At 45.2% G+C, this 23,083-nt stretch overlaps 1 protein-coding gene across 1 annotated transcript in view; it reads left to right on the top strand.

Moving 5' to 3' along the window:
• Window positions 1–23,083, top strand: part of ITGA8 (integrin subunit alpha 8) — a 560,404-nt gene that overhangs the window by 256,778 nt on the left and 280,543 nt on the right. Inside the window, exons 14-15 of the mRNA XM_029588821.1 lie at window positions 10,987–11,032; window positions 17,595–17,702. Of these exons, the coding sequence (XP_029444681.1) occupies window positions 10,987–11,032; window positions 17,595–17,702 (154 nt within the window). The remainder of the gene's footprint in view (window positions 1–10,986; window positions 11,033–17,594; window positions 17,703–23,083) is intronic.

Here is a 23,083-nt window from a genome sequence, read left to right as displayed (position 1 = left end):
GGAGGCTATTCCCCGCAGTCCCCATAGTCGCCGCAACCACCTCCAGGCTCGTATGCAGGGGTGTAGGAATATTCTAGAACAAACCATGTTACACCACAGCTCCAGGCGCAGCTGAATGATACTTAAAGGGGAGCTAGGTTTAGACATCTTATTTAACATCCCTTGTGCACAGTAACAGTAGGTCCCCGTAATCCATTCACCCACATAACGCAGCTGACACGCCACATTATAGAGTCAAAAGTCTGGCAAATTGAGCCCTCTTTGCTCCCGAGGACGCTCCGGGACTGTATATGCCAACCGGGCCCACTTCCCCCTCCACACAAACTTTTGTAAACTAGCGGGCAATTGAAGAAGGTCTCCAGCCTTCAGCCAGCAAGGGATCATGTGTTACAAGTAAAGTAGCTGGGGCACGATAACCATTTTGATAAGGGCACTTCTTCCAAACAGGGAGAGTGGCAAAGGGGTCCATACCTGCAGCTGCGCACGAAGCTTAAGAAGACACGGGGTAATATTCAGCTCATACAGCCACTCCAAATGCCAGGGAACCCAGACGCCCAAATACTTTATCTTGTTGGGGGCCCACTGAAAAGGAAAAGGGCCATTCCAGGAGTCTGGCAGGTGGGCATTTAAGGCTCTGACTTTCCATAATTGATTGTCAGCCCCGCCACCAGTCGGAACCGACCAAAAAGGACAATAATAATAGGAACACTGGTGCGAGGTCATCCCACAAACAGAAGAACATTGTCAGCAAATAAAGCTGTCTTTAAGGGATGGCCATCTACACTAATCCCAGTGAATCCCGGGTTGCTCCGCAGCTAGATAGCCAAGGGTTCCAAAGCCAACACAAATAACAGCGGGGAGAGGGGGCAACCCTGCCGGACCCCGCAGTACAAATAAAAGGCTCTGTGGTCTTCCCGAGTAAAATAGAGGCGCTAGGGTTACGATAAAGAGCCTCCAGCCATTGGAAGAATGCCCCTGAGAACCCATAGCGTCGCTTGGCCCAAAACATATACTACCACGATAAGGAGTCAAATACCTTTTCTGCATCCAAGCTCAGAACCAAGGCCTCTGCTGTCGATTGGTAGCTTAGGACCACCAATAATCGACGTACATTTCGTACCCCCTGTCTCCCTTTGACAAAACCTGTCTGATCGTCATGGATAAGGAGGGGTAAAATTCCGTTTAGCCGGGCCGCGAGGACAGCTGCCAGGATTTTTACATCAAAATAATGATCCAGAATTTTACATCTACATTTAGCAGGGAAATGGGTCTATACGAACCCACCTCCAAGGGATCTTTCCCCGGTTTTGGGAGAACAACAATGATGGACCGGTTGGAGGCCTCGGCAATGCGGTTGGTGAGCAAAAGATCGGCATAATATTTCTACAACGGGGACAAGATGGTGTATTTCAAGATCTTGTAAAATTCTGAGCCTAGCCCGTCCTGGCCCCCTGCTTTACCCAATTTGAGCTTCTGGATGACGGCGTAGATTTCCCCCTCGGTGATAGGACTATTTAGTGCGGAGACTTGTTGCAAAGACCACAAGATCCCTTGAAAAAGGGACAGCAAAAGTTGATACTTTGGCCAGGGGGGCTAAATTTTTCCTAAGATATCCATATAAGTGTGAAATATGGTATAAAGATCATAAATATCTCTTTTATGAGGTTTCTGCGTAACAGAGATTTCTAGATTCACACCCCCTAAAAGCAGCAAATGTGTGAGAGTGAGAAGTATGGATTTTGTTGTATCTCTGATTTCTTTAAAATATGTGATGTACACTATTTAATTGCCTTAAATCGCTCAATTGAATATTCCAATGTCTTACAATTTTCCTCAATGAATTACTGATATATTGATTGTAAGGGCAAAATTATTATTATGAGGTAAATATTACTGTATGATCATATTTCAGTATATGTATACTTTTTGCTGTTATAATTAGTGAAAATTTAAAATAAAGAATTGAAAAAAAAGGGACTCAGCAACATCGCCATCCATAGGCTTAGGGCCATATAGGGACACATAATATTACCGAAATTAAGGCGCAGTGTCTATAGGTGTACTCAGGTGGACCCCCTGGCTGTCCCGAATCCCCGTTACAGATGCTTGCTGGCCTCTAGGCCTAATAAGGTGAGTCATCAATCTGCCAGCCCTATTGCCTTGCTTAGCGGAGTGATTTAGACGCCCTCTGGTGGAGCAAGCTATTAAGGGCTTCCCGAGCCCTATCGACAGCTGCCAGACTCTCCCGTCAATATGGCCATATGTTGCTGCTGGGCATTTTTAAGAACAGTAGTTAATCGCAAGATTTCCACATTATATTTTTTATTAGACCTGGCCACATACACTATTGTAACGCCCCGCATCACAGCCTTTCCGGCCTCCTTCACAATTGCTGCGTTCATATCAGATGTGTCATTGTGTTTTAAGTATTCCATCCAACTGCCTTGTAAATAAGTATGGAATGTTTTGTCTAGGTATATGTTGGACGCATGCGCCAGGAGAACGGGGTCTGAGCACTGGAGCCGCATTGCAGGGTCACCATCACAGGGGCATGATCAGAAAGGGAGATAGTACCATTACTGGCCTCCATCACTCTTGAGAAACAGCAGTCCGACACCAACAAATAATCCAACCGGGAATAAGTCTGGTGTGGATTGGAAAAAAATGTAAAGTCAGTGTCCCTGGGATGCAATACCCGCCATACATTCGTTAACTGTAGCTCGTCGCATAAAAGATTGACACCTTTTCTCCGATCTTGGATTTGAATAGGCTTATGGGGTCGATTATCAAGCTGCTTATTTACAACTATATTAAAGTCACCCCCGACTACCAAGCGACAGTCAGAGAACTCAGCTAGTCGACTCACCAAAGAAGCAAAAAAAAGGGGGGAATACACATTTGGAGCATAAATATTACACAGCACCATTTTCTGATCATATAACGTACCTACAACAATAACATACCTCCCCTCTGGGTCCTGGTAGGATTGCGCCGGTGGAAAAGGTAAGTTCTTATGAATGAGGATGGCGACCCCACGCTGCTTTGAATTAAAAGAGGAGTTGTAGCAGTGGCTCACCCAGACTCTCTGTAATTTAGCGTGTTCTTTATCGCTGAGATGCGTTTCCTGTAGAAATACCACCCGGGCCCACATGCGCTTGAACATAATAAATAATTTCTTTTGTTTGATCGGGGAATGAATCCCGTCCACATTCAGCGAGACAGTTTTACCTGCACCATACCAGGGATCCAGCAGGGCACATAAGAGAGTGATACCATTCTCATACAGACTCCCAAGGCCCCCCAGCCTGGGTCTTGGAAAGCAGCAAGGCATGTGTTGAGCCAGCCAGAGATAACAGATCCGACTCAGCCATAAAGTGGTTCCCCCCCACCCCCTCAGTCTCCCACACACTCATACCTACACTTATTACATTTATCACCCATATCACTCCAAGAGGCACAGGCACACCCTACTCCGTGTGGAACAACAGGGTCTGGGGTGCCCTCCTCTAGCCCCGCTCCCCTCCTGAACCTATCAGAAAGTTCCACTCTAGCAAACATCAGCAAACATCAGAAGTTCAAAGGCTTAGTAAATAAGCAGGCCCCAGCCAAACATCAAAAATGTTAATGGCCCCAAAAAATGTGTCACAGATCCCAATTTGAACAGTGGGCCCCAGAAACAGGTAGTAGAGGAGGCCTCTCCCAATCGTCCATACTCCGCCCAAAAGAAGTAGGTCCGGAGCCACGCCTCCAGAATCAAGATGGGCAGCATGCCTCCACCGGTCCAGGCAGTACAGCTGCTGCTAGGCTCCGAATTCGCTGCTCAGTGGGCCTAGGTGCAGATGACAGGAAAACCCCCAGTTGCGGCCACCTCGCTCACCCATGTAACATCATAAAGGCCACCATGGTTCTTCCAACTGAATCGTGCCAGATATAATATCAAAGAACTATACATGAAACACTCCTGCCTCACTCCTTATCATGCCGTGGTAGAGTCTTGAGGAAGCCATCTGCTGCGTACTTGGAAGTAAAAAAGAGAACCTTATTGTCGTGGTGGACGCGCAACTTTATGGATACAACAGCACAAATTGAAAGCCCCTTTTATGGAGCTCCTTACAGGCCGGTGATAGCAATTTCCGTTGAGCTGCAGTGCTCACTGAAAAATCATTGAACAACAAAATTCGGCTGTTCTGGTACTTTACCACTGCTTTCTGATGGAAAGCCCTCATCAATTGCATTTTATGCTTTCATCACAGGTCGCGGCCTGCCATTTCCATCGCGTGGAGGGCCCACCCAATGAATCCGTTCACACTGTAAGCGCTCATCTGCCAGGTCCAGCCCGACCTGTCTTGGAAGCCATTTCTCAATAAAATTTCGCAATTCGCCATCCTTTACTTGCTCCGGGAGGCCAATGATTTTCAAATTGTTCCGGTGTCCTCGGTCCTCTTGTTCCTCCATTCTAGTCTGGAGCTCGCACTGTTGGCTTCGCAGCTCCACTACGTGGTGCTTCGATTCGGAAACCCGGTCCCCAGGATCCAAAATGGTGGCCTCAACTGTGTCCAGGCGTTTAGACTGGCTTTCCATAACATTTTTAATGTCCTCTATGGATGTTTGAAGTTTAATAAGTCTACCATCTAGGGCCTCTGTAACTCGCTGAGAGATCTACTTCAGAGCCTCTTCTGTAAAAGAGGATGTCACATTTTCACCCACAGGCGCTGCAGCCATTTTGGGCTTCCCAACAGGTGGCCGGTGAGTGCTGCAATTGCTGACACAGCGGCCACTGTGATTTCGCATTTCCTTTACCTCGCCTCCATTTAGACACCCCGGTTCAGGGGAAGCTGGGATCTGACAAGGGAGAGAGCACCCTTAGCCAGTCGTCGGACCCACATGGCACATAAATCAATCAAGCAGGGCCACCGCCATTTTCCAGCGCTTTTGCGGTGGACCTGAAGAGTAAGGGTGCAGTGCAAGCTCTCGCTCGATCAGACCCGCAGTTCCCGGGGCATGAGGCTGCCACAATAAGGAGCTCCCAGCAGTCAGAGCTTCCGATTGTTTACTCGGGAGAATAGGTATTTTGAAGCGGATTCGGGGAGCGGGGCCACGGAGCTCTACCCGTGTGCTTCCATCTCCCTTGACATCATCCTCTTTTATTCTTTATTACATCTTGTTTTATTTGATTTTATACTTTTAGTCATTGGTTTTATTTGTATTATCTGTATTCTACTTATTTTATGTCTTGATATATTACAAGTTTTATTGTGAATGTTTTATTGTGAGTCAACTAGGTGTTGCGCCCTGCCCGCGGATCCACAGACAGGGCCTTACCTCCACCGGGCCTGTCCTGCTCCCGATACCGCAGTTTTTGTGCCACCAGCTAGCCTCCCGATGCTGCCTCCATGCTCTGCGGCGGGTCAGCTGCCGCTGCTGTCTCTTCACGGCCCGGAGCCACCGCCATCTTCTTGCCTTTGCGGCTGGAGCCGCAGACGCTGTTCCTTGCGGCCTGGAGGCCGCTCCAAAGCCTTCAACCCACGCGGCACGAGCTGCTGCTGACCAAGCCTCTCATTCGGTCTGCATGCCGCTGACACCAGGCCTTCTCCCGCAGCTTGAGGACTGCTTCCGATGTCCTCTTCTGCGGACAGGAGGCTGCCCAGAAGTTCCTCTTCTCATGGTGGGGAGCCGCCGTCAATCTTCTTACTTCAGTGGCAGGAGCCGCCTCTGATGCCTCAGGCCTGTTCCCTTGCTTCAGCGTCCTCAGTGTCGTCAGCAGGGCTGCTGACCAAGGTCCTGCAGTCTGCCTCCGATCTTCCCTTAGGTGTGCGGCCGCGCCTCCTTCCTTCTCTTAAAGGGCCAGCGGCAGGAAGTAGCCGCGGCCCCACCGATGTCCAGTCTCCACCTACTTCCTGGATCAGCCTTATATAAAGGCCTCGCTCCATTCCTCCAGCATCTTCGCATCTGCCTGGATGTTCTTGAGGAGTTCTCTTCAGCTCAGATGTCTGTTCCTGATTCCTTCATTTGTTCCAGTCTCCCTGTGTTCTGGTGTTCCTGTTGTCTCTATGTTCCAGGTCTCCTTGTCTAGATGTTCCCTGTGGTTCTTCATTGGAACTCCTTCATCACTTCTCTGGATCCAGATGTCCCTCGTTGTCTCTCCGGTACTTGATGTTCTTCGTTCCGACGTTCCATGTCTAAGAGGTTCCATGTCCGAGATGTCTTGAGGTCCATATCCTTTTGTTGTCCAAGTCCTGATGTCCTAGTCCTGAAGTTCCAAGTCCTGATGCTTCAGATCCTGAATAACCCGTGCCTCTGAAGGTTCCTTGCTTTTAATTCCAAGTTTCATGTTTTAATTCTAGCCTGTTCCTTTTTCGACTTCGGAGGATCCAAAGTGTTACTTCGTTCCTGAGCTGTGAGATGCCCTGAGCTTGTCCCGCTCCTTTCGTGGTCCACGACCAGCCCACGGGCTGTGTAGGGCATCCTCGTCTGTGTGTCCACCTTCCAAGTCTCCATGTCTGAGTCTACCTTCCAAGTCTCCATGTCTGTGTCCCCCTTCCCAGTCTCCACGTTTGAGTCTACCTTCCAAGTCTCCATGTCTATGTCCACCTTCCAAGTCTCCATGTCTGAGTTTACCTTCCAAGTCTCCATGTCTATGTCCACCTTCCAAGTCTCCACAACTGAGTTTACCTTCCAAGTCTCCACGTCTTGTCTCCAGAGTCCCAAGCTCCACGTCTTGTCTCCAGAGTCTCCAAGTTTCAAGCTCTTCCTTTGACTCTCTGTGCTCCAAGCTCTCTTTGGACTTTCTCATGTTTCATGCTCCAAGCCCTCGCCCGAGGCTTACGTTATAAGCCCTGTGTTCCCACTCTGACCAGCTCTGTTCCGCCTATTCCTGCACATACACCTCACCACGGGGCGCGGCTTGTGTCCTGTCTCAAGCCGTTCCATGGCCCAAGGGCTCCTGCTCTCCTATGAGCTAGTGACGTGCGCTGAGCTCGCGCCATTGGCTCCAGAAGGCTGCACTCGCAACACTAGGTCCTTGGATTGAGCGGGGTATGAGTATTTAAAATATTAAAAAAAAATAAATAAACTATGAACTCCTGTGAACTAGGAAGTGTTAAATATTGTCCTTTTTCAGACAGCATCCTGTGCACCAAAGTCATTTCATATACAGTGAACACATCATAAGGACATTACCAATAGCAAGGCAGCATTAAGAATGCTTACCAGGGATGGTAACTTTCATACTGGCACGCAGGCATACATTGGTGGAAATGCGCCAGCCTGCACCCCGGGATGCGGCCATTTTATAACATATGTGCATATATGCATGTTCATTATAAAATAGTCTGGCCGCGCGCGCATGTGCAATGAATTATAAGTGGACGCGTGCCTGTGTGTGCAAATGCTGCTTCTACCCCAAAAGTGGGGGAATTTTAAAAGGCTTGCCATTTTCAGTAAAACGATTTCGTCCCGAGTTCGGTCAGTTAGCGGCTATATCCTCCAAATGCCCCAAGCTTAATAGCCCTCACTCCCCACAGTTAGCCATGAGCTTTAAAACCCTGCAGATCTGCCTAGTTTTCTTTATTTTCTAACTTGTACTGCCACCATAGCTGAAGCAAAGTTATTTGACAGGAGATCTTGGCATGTGCCCAGATGTATATGTATTTACATACACATCTCTGGTACATGCCCAAAACACCCACACCCTCTGCCCAGACCATGCCGATGCCCTGCCCCTTTTCGAAATCTTTGCAGATGTTTGCGCTGTGGGAGATATGTGCGAATCCAGGCAGCTTTTAAAATCTTCTCGGCGCGCACAAGCCCAACTTGTTCATGTATCTCCTGGTTTTGGCATGTGCCAGACTTTTAAAATTCACCTTATAGTGTGCTCTAGCCATGTTGAGATTTTAATGGAAACTTTTGAACAGATGGTAAAAATAGTCATCATCAATGTGTATTTCATGCTTTTCCAACTAGATAGTGCAAAGAGTGTTTCAGCAGGTCAACATTTCCATTCTTAATATCTCAAACAAATAAAGGCACAGTAGTCATCACAGGGATACATTTTGAAGACACTTGAATAAATAAAGGAAAAAAACATCAGAGAAGTACATTAGGGTAAGGTGCTGTGAGGTAGAACAATAAAGAAAATAAATGGCTACAGTTTTAGAAGAATAGGTTTGTGGTGCAAAAGCCGCCCGGAAGAGCTATAAAACCAATATTCACCACCACTTAGCTGGATAAGTTCCAACACACCTTTTTGTTTTGCAAGTGGTGTGTTACAAATATTCAGCCACCTTCAGCAGCTGCTTTTTAACTAGATAAATATTTATTTGGCTAATGGGGAGGAATTGAGTTAGAAGGATAATTTATCCGGATATCTCTGGATGCCGTATACACCTGTCCTAAGGTTAACCAGATAAACTTATCCAGCTAACTTTAGAATAGCTGAATATATTCAGCACTGTGCGGCTGCACCATTGAATATATATATATATACTGTAGGCTGAGCTAGCCAGGTTAAGTTTATCAAGTTAACTTTCCGAGACACACGGCTGCTGAATATGGAGCTCCCAGTTTTTAGTAGTTTTCTGAAGATTAGCAGGTTAGAGACTGGTCCGATGCTGAGTGGTAAATCTGTGAAACCAACACAAAAAGCAGAGGATATAAACACACAAAACAAAAAGATGTGTCCAAACACTTAAATTAATCTATAGACAAAACATGTTTTCAACGCATATAGTTCTTTTATGCATATAATAATTGTAATGTTTATATATATATGGTTCAGAATAGTCAGGCAGTTGTATCTGTAAAACTCATCATTCACAATTAAAGTTACAGCACTGTCGGTCCCCCGACTCGGGCTGCGTTTTGCAGTGGCTGCATCAATAAGGATAGAAAATGAGACTCGGCAGTCCTGAGTGCGTTTTGCACCTATTTGAAGATTCTGTATTATTAATTTGAAAATCTTTTCGGTCTCATTTTGATAGTACCCTGTTATAGAGTCCATCAAGCTAAGGCAAGAGAACATTGTAGAAATATCAACTTTGTGAGTCTTTCTTCACTCCAAATGACATCAAATAGTCACTGAGGTGTACTGTGCTGTTCGTACATCTCACTCTGCATGTAAAACCAGCCCCTACACCCTAAACCACCAGCAACACCTCACCTTGAACTATTAGTTGGCCCTCCTATAGTGATATAAATAGTTTAAAACTATGAAAGCCTTATAGATTCATTCTCTCTCTCTCTCTCTCTCTCTCTCTCTCTCTCTCTCTCTCTCTCTCTCTTTCTCTTATATATTGTGGAGTGCAATAACTTTACTGCTCCCCATGATACTACCTATGTTTTTGTTTGTATTTAAATGTTATTGGAATTCAGCACACATCCAGGGTGCCAAAGACTTTGGGGTTTTGGCCTTCTAACGTATCTGGTACATACATCAAAATATTTTAGCTCATACCCTATCATGTATTATTGCTCATTAAACTTTAAAAAAAAATTTCTTACCAGGAAAAAAACCATACTAAAGTCAGCAAGAAACCCAGATAATTTAGTACTAATTCACAGTCATCAAATTCCAAGTAAATAGTTATAAAACAGAAATAGAAAATCATTAATTTTCCTAAGTCAATTCTGTTATATATTCTCTTGTACAGGGCTTCCCAAAGTATGGGTCGGGACCCCAAATGGGGTCACAAAACCTTCAGCTGGGGTCACAGGTTACCCAAACAGTAGTGTTCCTCAGGTGCCAGCAACATTAATAGTGGAAGTTAGCATGAGGCTTGTGAGCCAGCACACACTAATAGGTCCTGTAGTGATCCTACCCTCCCATGAGTTTCCATGGTAATTGGAAAGGCCTGCTCGAGGAGGGATCAGAGCCGGTAAACTTGCACTGGCTCAGGTCTTGTGCTGATTTTCATTACTATAATGCTGCTGCCACCTGCAGATCACCATTGGGCTTGGGAGCAGCCATGAGGGAGGACTAAGTATGCATAGGCCAGTGGAGACTGCCATTGCTCCTCTCTTTCCACATAGCACAACTACTGAACTTACCCAAAAGAAAAATGTTGCCCCTTTCAGCTGCCTGCCCTCTTCTCCCATCAGTTGTCATTCAACTGTGGCCCAGGGCCAAAGGAAAATGTTGCTGCTGATCCAGGCAGGGAGGCTGTTTGAAGAAGGGGCTGTTTGAAAGGATGGATCAGATGCAGAAGGGTTTGAGGGTTCAATCAGCTAGAGAGGGATTCGCTATGGAGGATGAGAGAAGAGGAATATCAGAAGATCAACCGGGGAAGAGGAGTTGTGGGATGGGGGAAGGACTGGAAATGAGGCTGGGAGATTTGAGAGAGAGGATGGGAGATAAGATTGAGGAGGAAATGGGCATTAGGGAAAGAGAGAGGGGATGACAGAGGGTCAGTAGGTGGTTAAAAAGGACTTGGGGGTAAGAGAAGCAGCTAGGGGGATATGAAAATGGCTAGAGAGGGTGAGAGGGGATGGGCTGGGAAGGTGAAAGATGCTAAGAGATGTAAGAGGGTCTGAGATTGAAAAAGGGGTTCTGCTGGAGGGGAGGAGTTTAAAGCCCTCTGGAAGGGGCGGAGATTAAGAGAATGGATCGACTGGTGGGGGTGGAGGTTGAGAGGCAGAATCAGCTGGAGTGCAGAGAGGGTACAGTGACCATTGGAGGAGGGAACTGCATCCTTACTAATTTGTTTTAGTCGTTTTCGGGGGTCATATGAATTTTCAAGTACTAAAATGGGGTCATATTGGCTAAACGTTTGGTAAGCCCTGCTCTGGTACATTCTTGATATTAGGTGCTGCAAGTGTGTATATGTAAAATATGCATTGTTTTGTATTTTGCTCTTTTTTTTTTATGCAACAGACTGGGATGAGACCTGGGACTGGTTCAAGTCCTTCATTACCTGAATTGAAGAGACATGGTTTTATTTTAATCTCTGCTGGAAAGCCAAATGCTTTTAATGTTTTTTTTTTTTCTTTCAGATTTAATAGTAGGTGCATTTGGAGCTGCAAAAGCGGTAGTTTACAGGTAGGCAGCTGTGGAAAATAACTTTTCACGATTCTTTTACAGCTAAGGAGATTGTCTCATTTATGTTTCCTAGTGTTGATTGAAATGATTGTGGGGCAGATTTTCAAAGGCTACGCCCGTAACATACGCATGTAACCCAAGAAAATCTGCCCTTGCGCGCCGCCGAGCCTATTTTGCATAGGCTCGGCGGCGCGCAAGCCCTGGGACGCGCGTATGTCCCGGGACTTCGAAAAAGGGACGGGAAAGGGGCGGGTCCTGGGGGGCGTGACGGCGGTTCAGGGGCGGTCTGGGGACGGGGTCGAATCCCCCGGCACAGCGGCCTGTGCTGGGGGATGGTGAGCCAGCGCGCGCAAGTTACGCCTGCCTTGGGCAGGCGTAACTTTTGAAATAAAGGTAGGGGGGGACGATTTAGTTAGGGCTGGGGGGTGGGTTAGATAGGGGAAGGGAGGGGAAGGTGGTGGGGGGGGGCCCAAAAAAAGTTCCCTCCGAGGCCGCTCCGATTTCGGGAAAGCCATCGGGGCTCCCCTCGGGCTCGGCGCACGCAAGGTGCACTTTTTTTTTTTTCCCTTTACCTTCTAGAAAAGTGCAGGCTGCAGATAGGGCGCAAATCTGGGGAGAGTAACAGCAAAAGCCAAGGGCTTTGTTTAGGAGTGGTAAACCTTGTCCTTGTTTTCTTTTTTGAATTCTTCCTCATTTTTTTAACCTCTATTTTGTGTTTGCTTAAGCCCTTTAAAGTTCCTTCAGTGCTTGGCTTTTGTTAGGCTGCAAAACAGTTTATTTTGAACTAGGGAAAAATACTTTCTAAATTGAAAGGAAATACCAAAGATGGTGAAAAGGGAGGTGCAGGACATGAGTAGACGCAGTCGCAGCCGTCTGCGACCAACGGTCATAACATAACAGAGAAATCTGATTAAGGTCCCCTTGATGCACAGAGGAGAAACCTGCCTGGCATCAGAACCATAGGCTGGCAACACATGCTCTCCTGTCGCATGCTGCCAGGCTTAAACATACATCTATATGCTTCTGTTGTAGCAAAAGCGGTGAGACCCAAAGATATTTTAGCAGCTCAAAAGCAAGCGGAGAGGCAGGTCTCTTTTTTTGCATCTGAGATTACAGTAAAGAGAGCAATGGCAGGGGAAATTCAGACCGGGGGTTCAATCCATCCAGCAGTTTAAACCCCTGAAAGAGCCTGGAACAAGGGTGGTTCTGTCAATGTACCACCCTGTCTCCCAGAAGACATATTGCAGCAACTCTTAAGAAATCTAGGAGAGATTATATCAGAGATCTCCATAATCCCTTTGAAGCATTGGGAAGCAGGTTTGAGGCATTTAAAATCTTTCAACCACCGGGTTATTATCAAATTGCCTGAGGGAAGGCAACAAGAAAAGGGGTGCACCCTACAAGGTTTATGACACTGCAGGTGATGTCAGGTGTTATCACTGTCACCAGACAGGGCACACCAAAGGGTGGTGCCTGAAGATAAAATCACCTGCCCCACCTCCCCTTGCCTCACAGTCAAAAAGTGCCTCAGTCTCACCCCCTACGACTTCTAAAGGAGTGGCTGCCAGATCTTTTCAGTCTGGGAGGATCCAGGATCACCTGAGCTTCCCAGGAGTGGTAACACTGGCGCTAGAAGTCAGCAGCAATATAACCCCAAGGAACATTTTTAGTCCTCTTCCAAGAGGAAAGTCTAAAGAGGCCATTGTTCATAAGGACAATAAAAGGATAATTGCAAGATCGAGTAAGGGAAAAAAACACCCACAAAGTGGCCCCCAACCCCAGGATGGCAAAGTCAGGGGATGACGGCGCAGGTCCAGTTAAGATTTTTCTCCCCTTGACCCTCCCTTCCAAAGTGTCAGTGAAACCTCAGAAAATTTAAAAAGTGATGCGAGGTGCAACACGGAAGGTTTCCCCTCAACCTGAAAACTGCCTGGGAAAAGGACGATCATCCCCCCCCCTGGAGACTTTAGAGTTAAAGATGCAACCATCACCTTTGAAAGAAGTGGCTGAAGAGCCCATCCTCCTTTCCCAGATTTGTTCCCTCCCCTCCCCTGGCAAGTTTAGGCCTAGGGTAAAGAAGAAGGGGGATAAAGTGCAGAAAATTACGAGCCGGGCCGTAGTAAATGCAGACTTTGAAGTCCTTGTCCGGGTACCAGAACCTCTTCCTCCCCCTGTAAAGTACAGAAAGTGGGAGGTGGGGAATGATGAGGTGGTACAGGAGCTGGAGGCCCTCATTGCCTCATGGCAAGAGGGAGAACCTAGTGAGAAAGCAACATTGGATACAGAAATTCCCCAGGAACAGGAGGCAGAGCCACTGGGAATGACTGGTATTACCTCCCTGGAGGTACAGGCTCTCTATCCCTCTCTTTTGTATAAAATATAGAGATGTGGTTCGTTTATCATGAATTAGCAATTTCAATGAAATTGCCTGATTCGTCATGGGTCGGGGGCCCTGAACCCCAAAACTGATTTTCCCCGAACAACGAGGAAAATTAGTTTTTCGGGTTTGTACAGGGGGAGGGGCACATTTTATTTTTTAAATAAAAAACCACCCCAAGCATTAAAATTCACTGTAATACAACCCCCCCCACCCCACCACCACCACCATCCCGATCCCTCCTCAAGACTCTCCCTTGGTACTATCTGACTTTCGGGCCAGCCTCACATCAAAATGGCACCGATAGCCTTTGACCTACTATGTCACAGGGGCTACTGGTGCCATTGGTCAGCCCCTGTCACATGGCCATCGGTGCCATCTTGTGCTCCTACCATGTGACAGGGGCTGACCAATGGCACCGGTAGCCCCTGTGACATAGTAAGGGCAAAGGCTATCGGCGCCATTTTGATTACTGGCAGCTGACCGTCCGAGTGCAGGAGGTCGCTCCCGGACCCCCACTGGACTTTTGGCAAGTCTTGTGGGGGTCAGGAGGGTCCCCCAAGACTTGCCAAAAGTCCCTGGTGGTCCAGCGGGGGTCCTGGAGCGACCTCCTGCACTCGGACCGTCGGCTGCCAGTAATCAAAATGGCGCCGATAGCCTTTGCCCTTACTATGTCACAGGGGCTACCGGTGCCATTGGTCAGCCCCTGTCACATGGTAGGAGCACAAGATGGTGCCGATGGCCATGTGACAGGGGCTGACCAATGGCACCGGTAGCCCCTGTGACATAGTAGGTCGAAGGCTATCAGCGCCATTTTGATCGAGGCAGGCCAGACAGCCCGACAGCATGGAGGGAGAAATCCCTCGTGGGACCCCGCTGGACCACCATGGATGTTAGTAAGTCTTGGGGAGGGATCGGGATGTGGGGGGGGGGGGTGTATTTAATGTATTAAAGTGAATTTTAATGCTTGGGGTGGGTTTTTTTTTAGCTTCGTTTTCCCGCGTCGTTTTTTGGGCTGGTTTCGTTTTTCCCCATTTCGTTTTTGTTCGTTTTTCCAAAAAACTAACCGAGGAAAAACGAGCTTTACCCTGAAGCGTCCGACTCAAGAAACGACCCGGTAGAAAAAAACGAAGCTCATCTCTAATAAAATAAAGGCTGTCTGACATCTCGGCCTAAATAATATGAAATGCACGGTTAATCTAATGGTCTTTTTTTCTGGTATAAGCAATAGCAACAAACAAAATAATAGGTTATTGTAGGGCTTTTAAGACCCTTAGAATAATGTTTTTCTAACAGAACTGATTCTGGTTTCCTGGAAACGTTTGAGTCAGGAAAGCGCAGGATCCAAACTAGGTGTAGGGTATTAGGGTTCTGGGTTTGGTTGGTTCTTTTTTCTATCCACTAATATACCCCTCACACCTTCTTCGGTGGGACAGGTCTGTGATGGTGAGCTAAAGGACACTGACTGAGCATCAGCCATTCCTTTCTGCCTCCGGGCAGTGTATGTTGATTAGCAGACTGACTCCCTGGTTTTTCTTTCTCTTTTGCCTTTCTTAGTTCCTTTGAAAGATAGATTATCTTTGAATATTAATATTTTGTTTTGTTGATAGATTGTATATGTTTCTTCTTTTCCCGTGATTTAAAGGACACTGACTAATTTCTGCTTTGCAGAGTATGTTCGATGAGCAAACTGTCTCTCTCTCTCTCTCTCCTCCTTACCTTTCTTTATTCCTTGAAAGGTAGCTTGTCTTGAATATACTAGACATTTTATTTTATTGATAAACTGTACATGTTTTCCTCGTGTGAAGTCCACAGGTTTTCTCTTTTCTGACCAAAACAGAGCACCTTTGGCACCCTGCCCTGGCGTTTATTGATAAAAGTAATGGGAACTGAGGGCTGTGCTAGGCCCTGCCTCCTTTCCCGTCCAATCACAGCATCAGACAAGGGGCAGTGATACAGCACAGCTTTCCTCTGATAGGCTCCGATCCTGCCTTTCCTCACCCTTTAAGTAAGAGGCTGTGGGAGAGAGGAGGAGCCACCTGCAAAACCTGACTTTAGTGTCCAGTCGGTAATTCTGACTGGATGCTGCACACAATGAAAACCTGGCTGTCTAATCCAAACCAGGCAGTTGGCAACCCTATAGTAATATGCTTATTTCTCTTCAAGAATAAGTCCTAGTATGTTAAAAGTGTTTGCAGAAGACTGGGGTGAGTAAGCAATAGGCCAGACATTCCAGATGTGTTCAGTAGGGTTTATTTACAAACGACAGGGACATCAAATAAACTGCAGACACAAAGTCAAGGTTAGGTCTTCAACAGCAAACCCTTTGAGTTCATAGTGGAAATGAGAAATCACATACAAGCTTGACTTCAGCATTTAGCACTTCTATAGTCCCTTAACTAACCCTGGTAGAAGGGTTGTGGATTTAGGTCTCAGCCCACCACTAGAACCCCATAGGCACAGTTTATAAGCTTTTCTACAGCATATTATTTTAACTATCCCTTGTATCAGGACTGTGGGGGTCAGTTTCTATCTGCTGCAAGATTCCAGTAAAATATATAAGATAAATATATATATATATATACACACACACACACAATCAGCTGAGCAATAATTGCACAGTTTTAATGCCAGAAATAACTACACCTTTTTCATTGATGTTAAGCTGTGTGTTATGGAAAGATTGCAAAGTGCAATTTTGAGAGAGAGAGAGAGAGAGACTGAGAGAGACTATCTATAAGGGCCTTGTAGTAGTTAGCTATTTATATCTCTATAGCAGTTGAGAGAACATTGTACAAATCTCATCGCTGTGTGAGTTTCCTCACTCTGAAGGACATCAAATCTTCACAAGAGTGTACTGTTCTGTTCATACGTCTCACTCTGCATGTCAAAGTGGCCCCTAACCCCTACATGACTACCTAAACCTCACCTCTAGTTTCTAGGTGGGCCTCCTAATGAGGTACACACAGCTCCAAGCAACCAAGATATCAATTTGGGATGACTTTATCATGAAAAATACTAATTGAGGAAATCCAGAACTGTATTGGCTGTATGCAGTCATATGCACAATCTTGCTGCGAAGCTGTTTCCTAAAATCCATATCTTCCATACCTTGAATAAATGAAATCAACTGGTCTTCACAGCTGCTGTAATTTCTTCCTTAAATTCTTGAATTATATGTGGGCTATTCCTGTTCACACTATCATAAAGAAATTCCCATAAAAAGCTATCATATTAATTCAGATCAGGAGAATATGGTAACAAGGTACACACAGCTCCAAGCAACCAAGATATCAATTTGAGATGACTTTATCATGAAAAATACTAATTGAGGAAATCCAGAACTGTATTGGCTGTATGCAGTCATATGCACAGTCTTGCTGGGAAGCTGTTTCCTAAAAATCCATATCTTCCATATCTTGAATAAATGAAATCAACTGGTCTTGAAAGACTTCTGGATAATGATCAGCATTCTTTGTACACTGTATTTTCATGAAAGACTGATCTGGTAATTCCTGCTGCTGAAATAGCATAACACATCATGCATTTCTATAGATACAAAGGTGTTTCCATAATCTCAAGGGGGGTTTCTGAGATGTATATATTCATTTTCTGCTTATTCGCATATCTGTTTAAGTGGAGAGGTGCATCATTGTTAGACAAAATACATCAAATTACCAGAATGGACTACAAATATTGAATAGCTTATTTTTGTCACTATCACCAATATTTCTGGACAGGCAATAAAACTGCCAGACTCCACTAGCCCTATAATGTATAGAAGTAGAGGGCTAGCCTAGTGGTTAGAGCAGTAGATTGTAAACCCTAGTTCAAATCTCACTGTTTCTCTTTGTGACCTGGAGTAAGTCACCTTGTCCTCGATTGCCTCAGGTACAAACTTAGGGCCTGATTTACTAAGTTTTTTCTCCCATTCTGTGCCTATAGGAAAAATGCTTAGTAAATGAGGCCCTCTGGGGATAAGGAAATACCTACAGTGCCTGAGTGTAATCTGCTTTGAAGTGCAGAATATAAATCAAAATAAACAAACCAAAGGAGATTTTAAAAATACTATCCCAAAGCTCAGCAAATTCAGCATTTTAAGTATAGCTAGGATGCACACGTCCATTAATTCGGATTGGAAAATGTCTGCTATGAGTATTAAGCGTCTCTTATTTTTGCATTCAGAGCGAGGCCGGTAGTGACAGTAGATGCTCAGCTCCTGCTGTATCCCATGATAATAAATCCAGAAAATAAAACCTGTCTGCTTCCAAGCTCAAGAACATTAGTGGCTTGGTAAGTCAATGAGAAGGTAAGACGGGTACTATTAAACCCTTTTATCCTCGTTGTGGATATACTTTATAATTATACTTTCTTTTAATGATTTGTTTTTTTCTACATTAGCAGTCAATGGACCTGTTTTATGAGGGCTTTGCGCCTATTTTATGCCCTTGGGAAAATCCTTTTATTAACAAGGCTCAGAGTGTGATGATTAAACACAAGCTTAGGGTCTGACAGAATAGTAGACAAACATTAAAACATAGAGGGGCTCGGTAATTCTGTAGGCAACATAAGTCTATGAAACCTATTCTGTAAGGAAACAAAATTTAAATATGTACTTTTGGTATTAGAAAATAGATATATTAAGATATTTTATCATAGTGACATTGTAAAAACAGAGGGGCTGATTTTAAATTTAGTGCGCGCGTGGGGTACATTTGTGCGCGCTGTGCACGTATGTTATAAAATCCAGGGTTGGCGCGCGCAAGGGGATGCACACTTGTGCACCTTGCGCGCGCCGAGCCCAAGGGGAGCCCCGATGGCTTTCCCCGTTCCCTCCAAGGCCGCTCCGAAACCAACTTACGCGCGTAACCCTTTTAAAATCCGCCCCAGAGCTATTAAATTAATCTAAGCTTTATTTTGTGGTGAACACATTATTGTAAAAGGGTAGCTTTCTATAGTTGCTCAACCTGTTCCTGTAATTTATTTCTTCTACCTAAAATCTTCTCTTCTATCAAACTTGTCCCTTTAGCAGTCATTTCTGTTACCCAGCTCTGTTGCATTCTTTTATAGCCTTTAATAACCTAAAAAAACATTTTCCCCCTTAAAAGTTAATATCTACTTTACATACTTGAGAAATATCCACAGGTTTCCCAATCAACTATCACAAGCAAAGACAAAATGTTTTCCAAGAGGACTTTGTTTCATTGAATGCATTAAAGTTTTTATTGGCAATGTAATAAGTTGTACAAAAGATAGCATGGGGAGATTTCTGCAAAGCTCCCATAGTCCAAAACATAAATGCCATTTCTCGGATACATTTAATTAATTTTAAAACAATAAACAATAACCATCTTCATTGGAATTGAAGTTTGGAGTTTTATTCAGCTGTTGAGCTGAATAAAAGCAGAATTCTCTAAAGAAAAACAAAAAAAATAAATGGGGCAACCCATTTGAGTCATACAGAGACTGTAGTCCTACCCATGATTTTTAAACATTATTTGGAAATTTTATAACAATGCACATTATTAGTCTGACAGTTGTGAACTAAATCTTCCTTCTGTTTTTTGCATGTTAAATCTATACTGCAGCCTTGTCCTAAAGACTTGAGCAACATTTTGGCTGCTGATTTTCCTTCCTTCTTGTTTTTATCTTGGTTGTAATTTTTCTTTGTAGTCACTATAACCTTGTATTCTGCATATGAAAACAATTAGCAGAGAAAGTCCAACAGACAAATCTTTCTTCGGTCCCATGGGATAGATTTCTGTATCTCTCAGCCAGCTGTGCAGCTTGTGCAAAATGCCTGCTGATTGATATTTCTGTGTAAAAGGAATGGAAGGAAGATACCTAACAGTTAACTCCTAGGAAGACTAAAAAAAGATCTCATTGAAGGTTTACAACATACTTTCCTGATGCTTTGTGTTTAAACAAAATTATGTAATTAAGCAAGGTAAAGTAAAAATCTAAATAGGAAATGCTTTATTTTAAAAAATGTAGTATGTAATGATTTGTTTTTATAGTGCTCTCTGGGTATGCATAAACATTCAAAATGTATTATGTAGGCTTGTTCTGGGTAATGGATTTTTCTGGATAATGGAAATTACAGAATATGGGAGTTTTCTGGTAGAATAATTTTGAATAATGGAACATTTTCTGGATAATGTAACATATGAAGCCAACCAATTTTGGAAAACAGAACACAGGCCAAATTCCAAGAGTTTTTCTGGATTTTGGGAGTTTTGGATAAAGGGAATTCAGATGTAAGGTGCTCCACTGTATTACATTTTGGGTTGTGTGCTAGAAAAAGTACAATCTGAAGATGTCATGCTTAGAATGCAAAAAAATGAAGTTCTAAATTTAAGTGAAATAAAAATTGTAGTTTAAGTTAAACAATGAAAATGCTTATTATTTTATTTATTTATTTATTTATTTATTTAAAATTTTTATATACCGACATTCATCCAGGATATCACATCGGTTTACAGTGTAACACAAACAAACGCCAAGCATGGCACTTTACATTGAACAAATAAAACAAGTTAACAAATGAATAAATGAGGGTGTGAACAAGGGGAAAATTGCATTAAATACTCAACTAGGTTTGTAATTAGTTTGTATTAGGCCAATAAAGTGCATTTTTCATGAAAAATCTGTTATATGTTACTCTAAATTAAAAATGGTCACCTATTTAGCTCCCAAGGGTAAATGCAAAGAAAGTGGAAATGAGTTTAAAATTTTTAATTTCTCAAGGGAATAAGCATAAACCCTTATAATTGACCTAACAGCCCTTGGATAAGTCTTCTTTTACAGCTTGTGGCAAATTGTGTCCTGAAAGAAGACATTAACTGAGGTCATGCCAGATGCGGATTTGAATTATATCTGATAACAGAAATTTATCTATAATTATAATAAGGTCAGAGATGGCATTTTTGACTCTGATAAGATCACAAGCATATAATGGTACATACTACAACTGTAGTGCAGTAAATAGAAATTAAATATAGGAACTAATGCAATAATTTCAGTCATTTGGCAGCATAAAAATAAAGGTCCACAAAAGAGTTGTAGGTGACACCTTTTTACTGGCCAGCTTGATACATTTGTGACTAGGTTTCAAGTTATATTCTCTTCATCAGGTGAGAGCAAAATGAGCCAGGAATGAGGTTGCCTGAATATGCACATAGGGGTAGATTTTTAAACATACACGTGCGCGTCCAGGTGCGCACGCTACCTGGCGCGTGCACATGGATGCGCGATTTTATAACATGCGTGGGCCAGTGCGCACATGTTATAAAATCCAGGGCAGTGCGCGCAAGGGGGGGTGATGCATCACAGCCTTCCCCAGTTCCCTACCCCTTATCCTAACCTCCCTTCCCCTCTCCTCTCCTTTCCTCCCCACCCCCTATCCCTATCCTAGCTGCCTGTTTTTATTTTACCTTTTGCTCCTCAACAGGAGAAGTAGCAAGTTGCGCACGCCGGCAGAGTGCCAGCGCACGGTTCCCCACCACAGCAGCAAATGGCCACTGTACCAACGCCTCAAGCCCCGCTCCCCCCCCCCCCGCCCCCTGGACCACCTCTTTTCTTCGGCCCGACACTTCTGCGCGTAATGGGAGTTACATGCATGGCTGGGCCTTGTATGCACCGCACGCATTTTAGAAGGGGCCCGGCTACTAGGGATGTGAATCGTTTTTCAACTATTAAAATTATCGTCCGATAATGTTAATATCGTCTTAAATCGTTATAGAACACAATACAATAGAAATTCTAACGATTTATCGTTAAAAATCATTAAATCGTGTTAGTGCGCACTAACGGGAGTTAGTGCGCAATAACCGTTAGTGCGCACTAACTCCCGTTAGTGCGCACTAACAGAAAATGATACAAATTGACACTTTCCAGGTCAGTAAAGGTCAGTTAGGAATGAATATGTGTTCCTATTGGCTGGCTGCCCTCTTATCTATTGATGTTACCATGGTTCCCACTGAGGTGATGGTTGGGGGGATGGGAAATGGAACTGGAAACTCACGAACACCAACAGAAAATGAAACAAAGTGTTGACACTTCCCAGGTCAGTAAAGGTCACTTAGGAATGAATATGTATTCCTATTGGCTGGCTGTGCTCTTATCTATTGATGTTACCAAGGTTCCCACTGAGGTAATGGTTGGGGGGATGTGAAATGGAAACAGTTGGAAGCTTGACAAAAAAAGTAACGTGATGATCATCACTCATGTGACTAGAACTTGTTTGTTTATTATTTTTGTTATTTTTGTCAGGAAGCTCCCCCCTGTCTGTGAAGCCAGCCTCTCACTAGTAATGCAGGGAAGGAGCTGTCTCACCGTTCACCATCCTCCCCCCCCCCTCACCCACACACCATTCACTGGCTGGGACATGGGGAGGGGAGGAGTGAGGGTCAGGAAGCGCCCCCCTGTCTGTGAAGCCAGCCTCTCACTAGTAATGCAGGGAAGGAGCTGTCTCACCCTTCACCATCCTCCCCCCCCCCCTCACTCACACACCATTCACTGGCTGGGACATGGGGAGGGGAGGAATGAGGGTCAGGCAGCTCCCCCCTGTCTGTGAAGCCAGCCTCTCACTAGTAATGCAGGGAAGGAGCTGTCTCACCCTTCACCATCCTCCTCCCCCCCCCCCTCACCCACACACCATTCACTGGCTGGGACATGGGGAGGGGAGGAGTGAGGGTCAGGCAGCTCCCTCCTGTCTGTGAAGCCAGCCTCTCACTAGTAATGCAGGGAAGGAGCTGTCTCACCCTTCACCATCCTCCCCCCCCCTCACCCACACACCATTCACTGGCTGGGACATGGGGAGGGGAGGAGTGTGGGTCAGGCAGCTCCCCCCTGTCTGTGAAGCCAGCCTCTCACTAGTAATGCAGGGAAGGAGCTGTTTCAGCCTCACCATCCTCCCCCCCCCCCTCACCCACACACCATTCACTGGCTGGGACATGGGGAGGGGAGGAGTGAGGGTCAGGAAGCTCCCCCCTGTCTGTGAAGCCAGCCTCTCACTAGTAATGCAGGCGGGATAGGGCACTGCATGCAGGAAGATCACAACACCCCTGGTGTCAGGGTTAGGGCACTGTGCAGGAAGATCACAACACTCCTGGTATTAATAGGGATAGGGCACTGTGTGCAGGAAGATCACAACACCCCTGGTGTCAGGGTTAGGGCACTGTGTCCAGGAAGATCACAACACTCCTGGTATAGGATAGGGCACTGTGTGCAGGAAGATCACAACACCCCTGGTGCCAGGGTTAGGGCACTGTGTGCAGGAAGATCACAACACTCCTGGTATTAATAGGGATAGGGCACTGTGTGTACATGAAGATCACAACACCCCTGGTGCCAGGGTTAGGGCATTGTGTGCAGGAAGATCACAACACCACTGGTGCCAGGGTTAGGGCACTGTGTGCAGGAAGATCACAACACCACTGGTATCAGGGTTAGGGCACTGTGTGCAGGAAGATCACAACACTCCTGGTATTAATAGGGATAGGGCACTGTGTGCAGGAAGATCACAACACCCCTGGTGCCAGGGTTAGGGCACTGTGTGCACGAAGATCACAACACTCCTGGTATTAATAGGGATAGGGCACTGTGTGCATGAAGATCACAACACCCCTGGTGCCAGGGTTAGGGCACTGTGTGCAGGAAGATCACAACACTCC

This window comes from Rhinatrema bivittatum, chromosome 2, assembly GCF_901001135.1.
Source record: "Rhinatrema bivittatum chromosome 2, aRhiBiv1.1, whole genome shotgun sequence".
Taxonomy (NCBI): Eukaryota; Metazoa; Chordata; class Amphibia; order Gymnophiona; family Rhinatrematidae; genus Rhinatrema; species Rhinatrema bivittatum.
The sequence above is the reverse complement of the archived record's forward strand: the minus strand, read 5'-3'. Positions and strand labels throughout refer to the sequence as shown.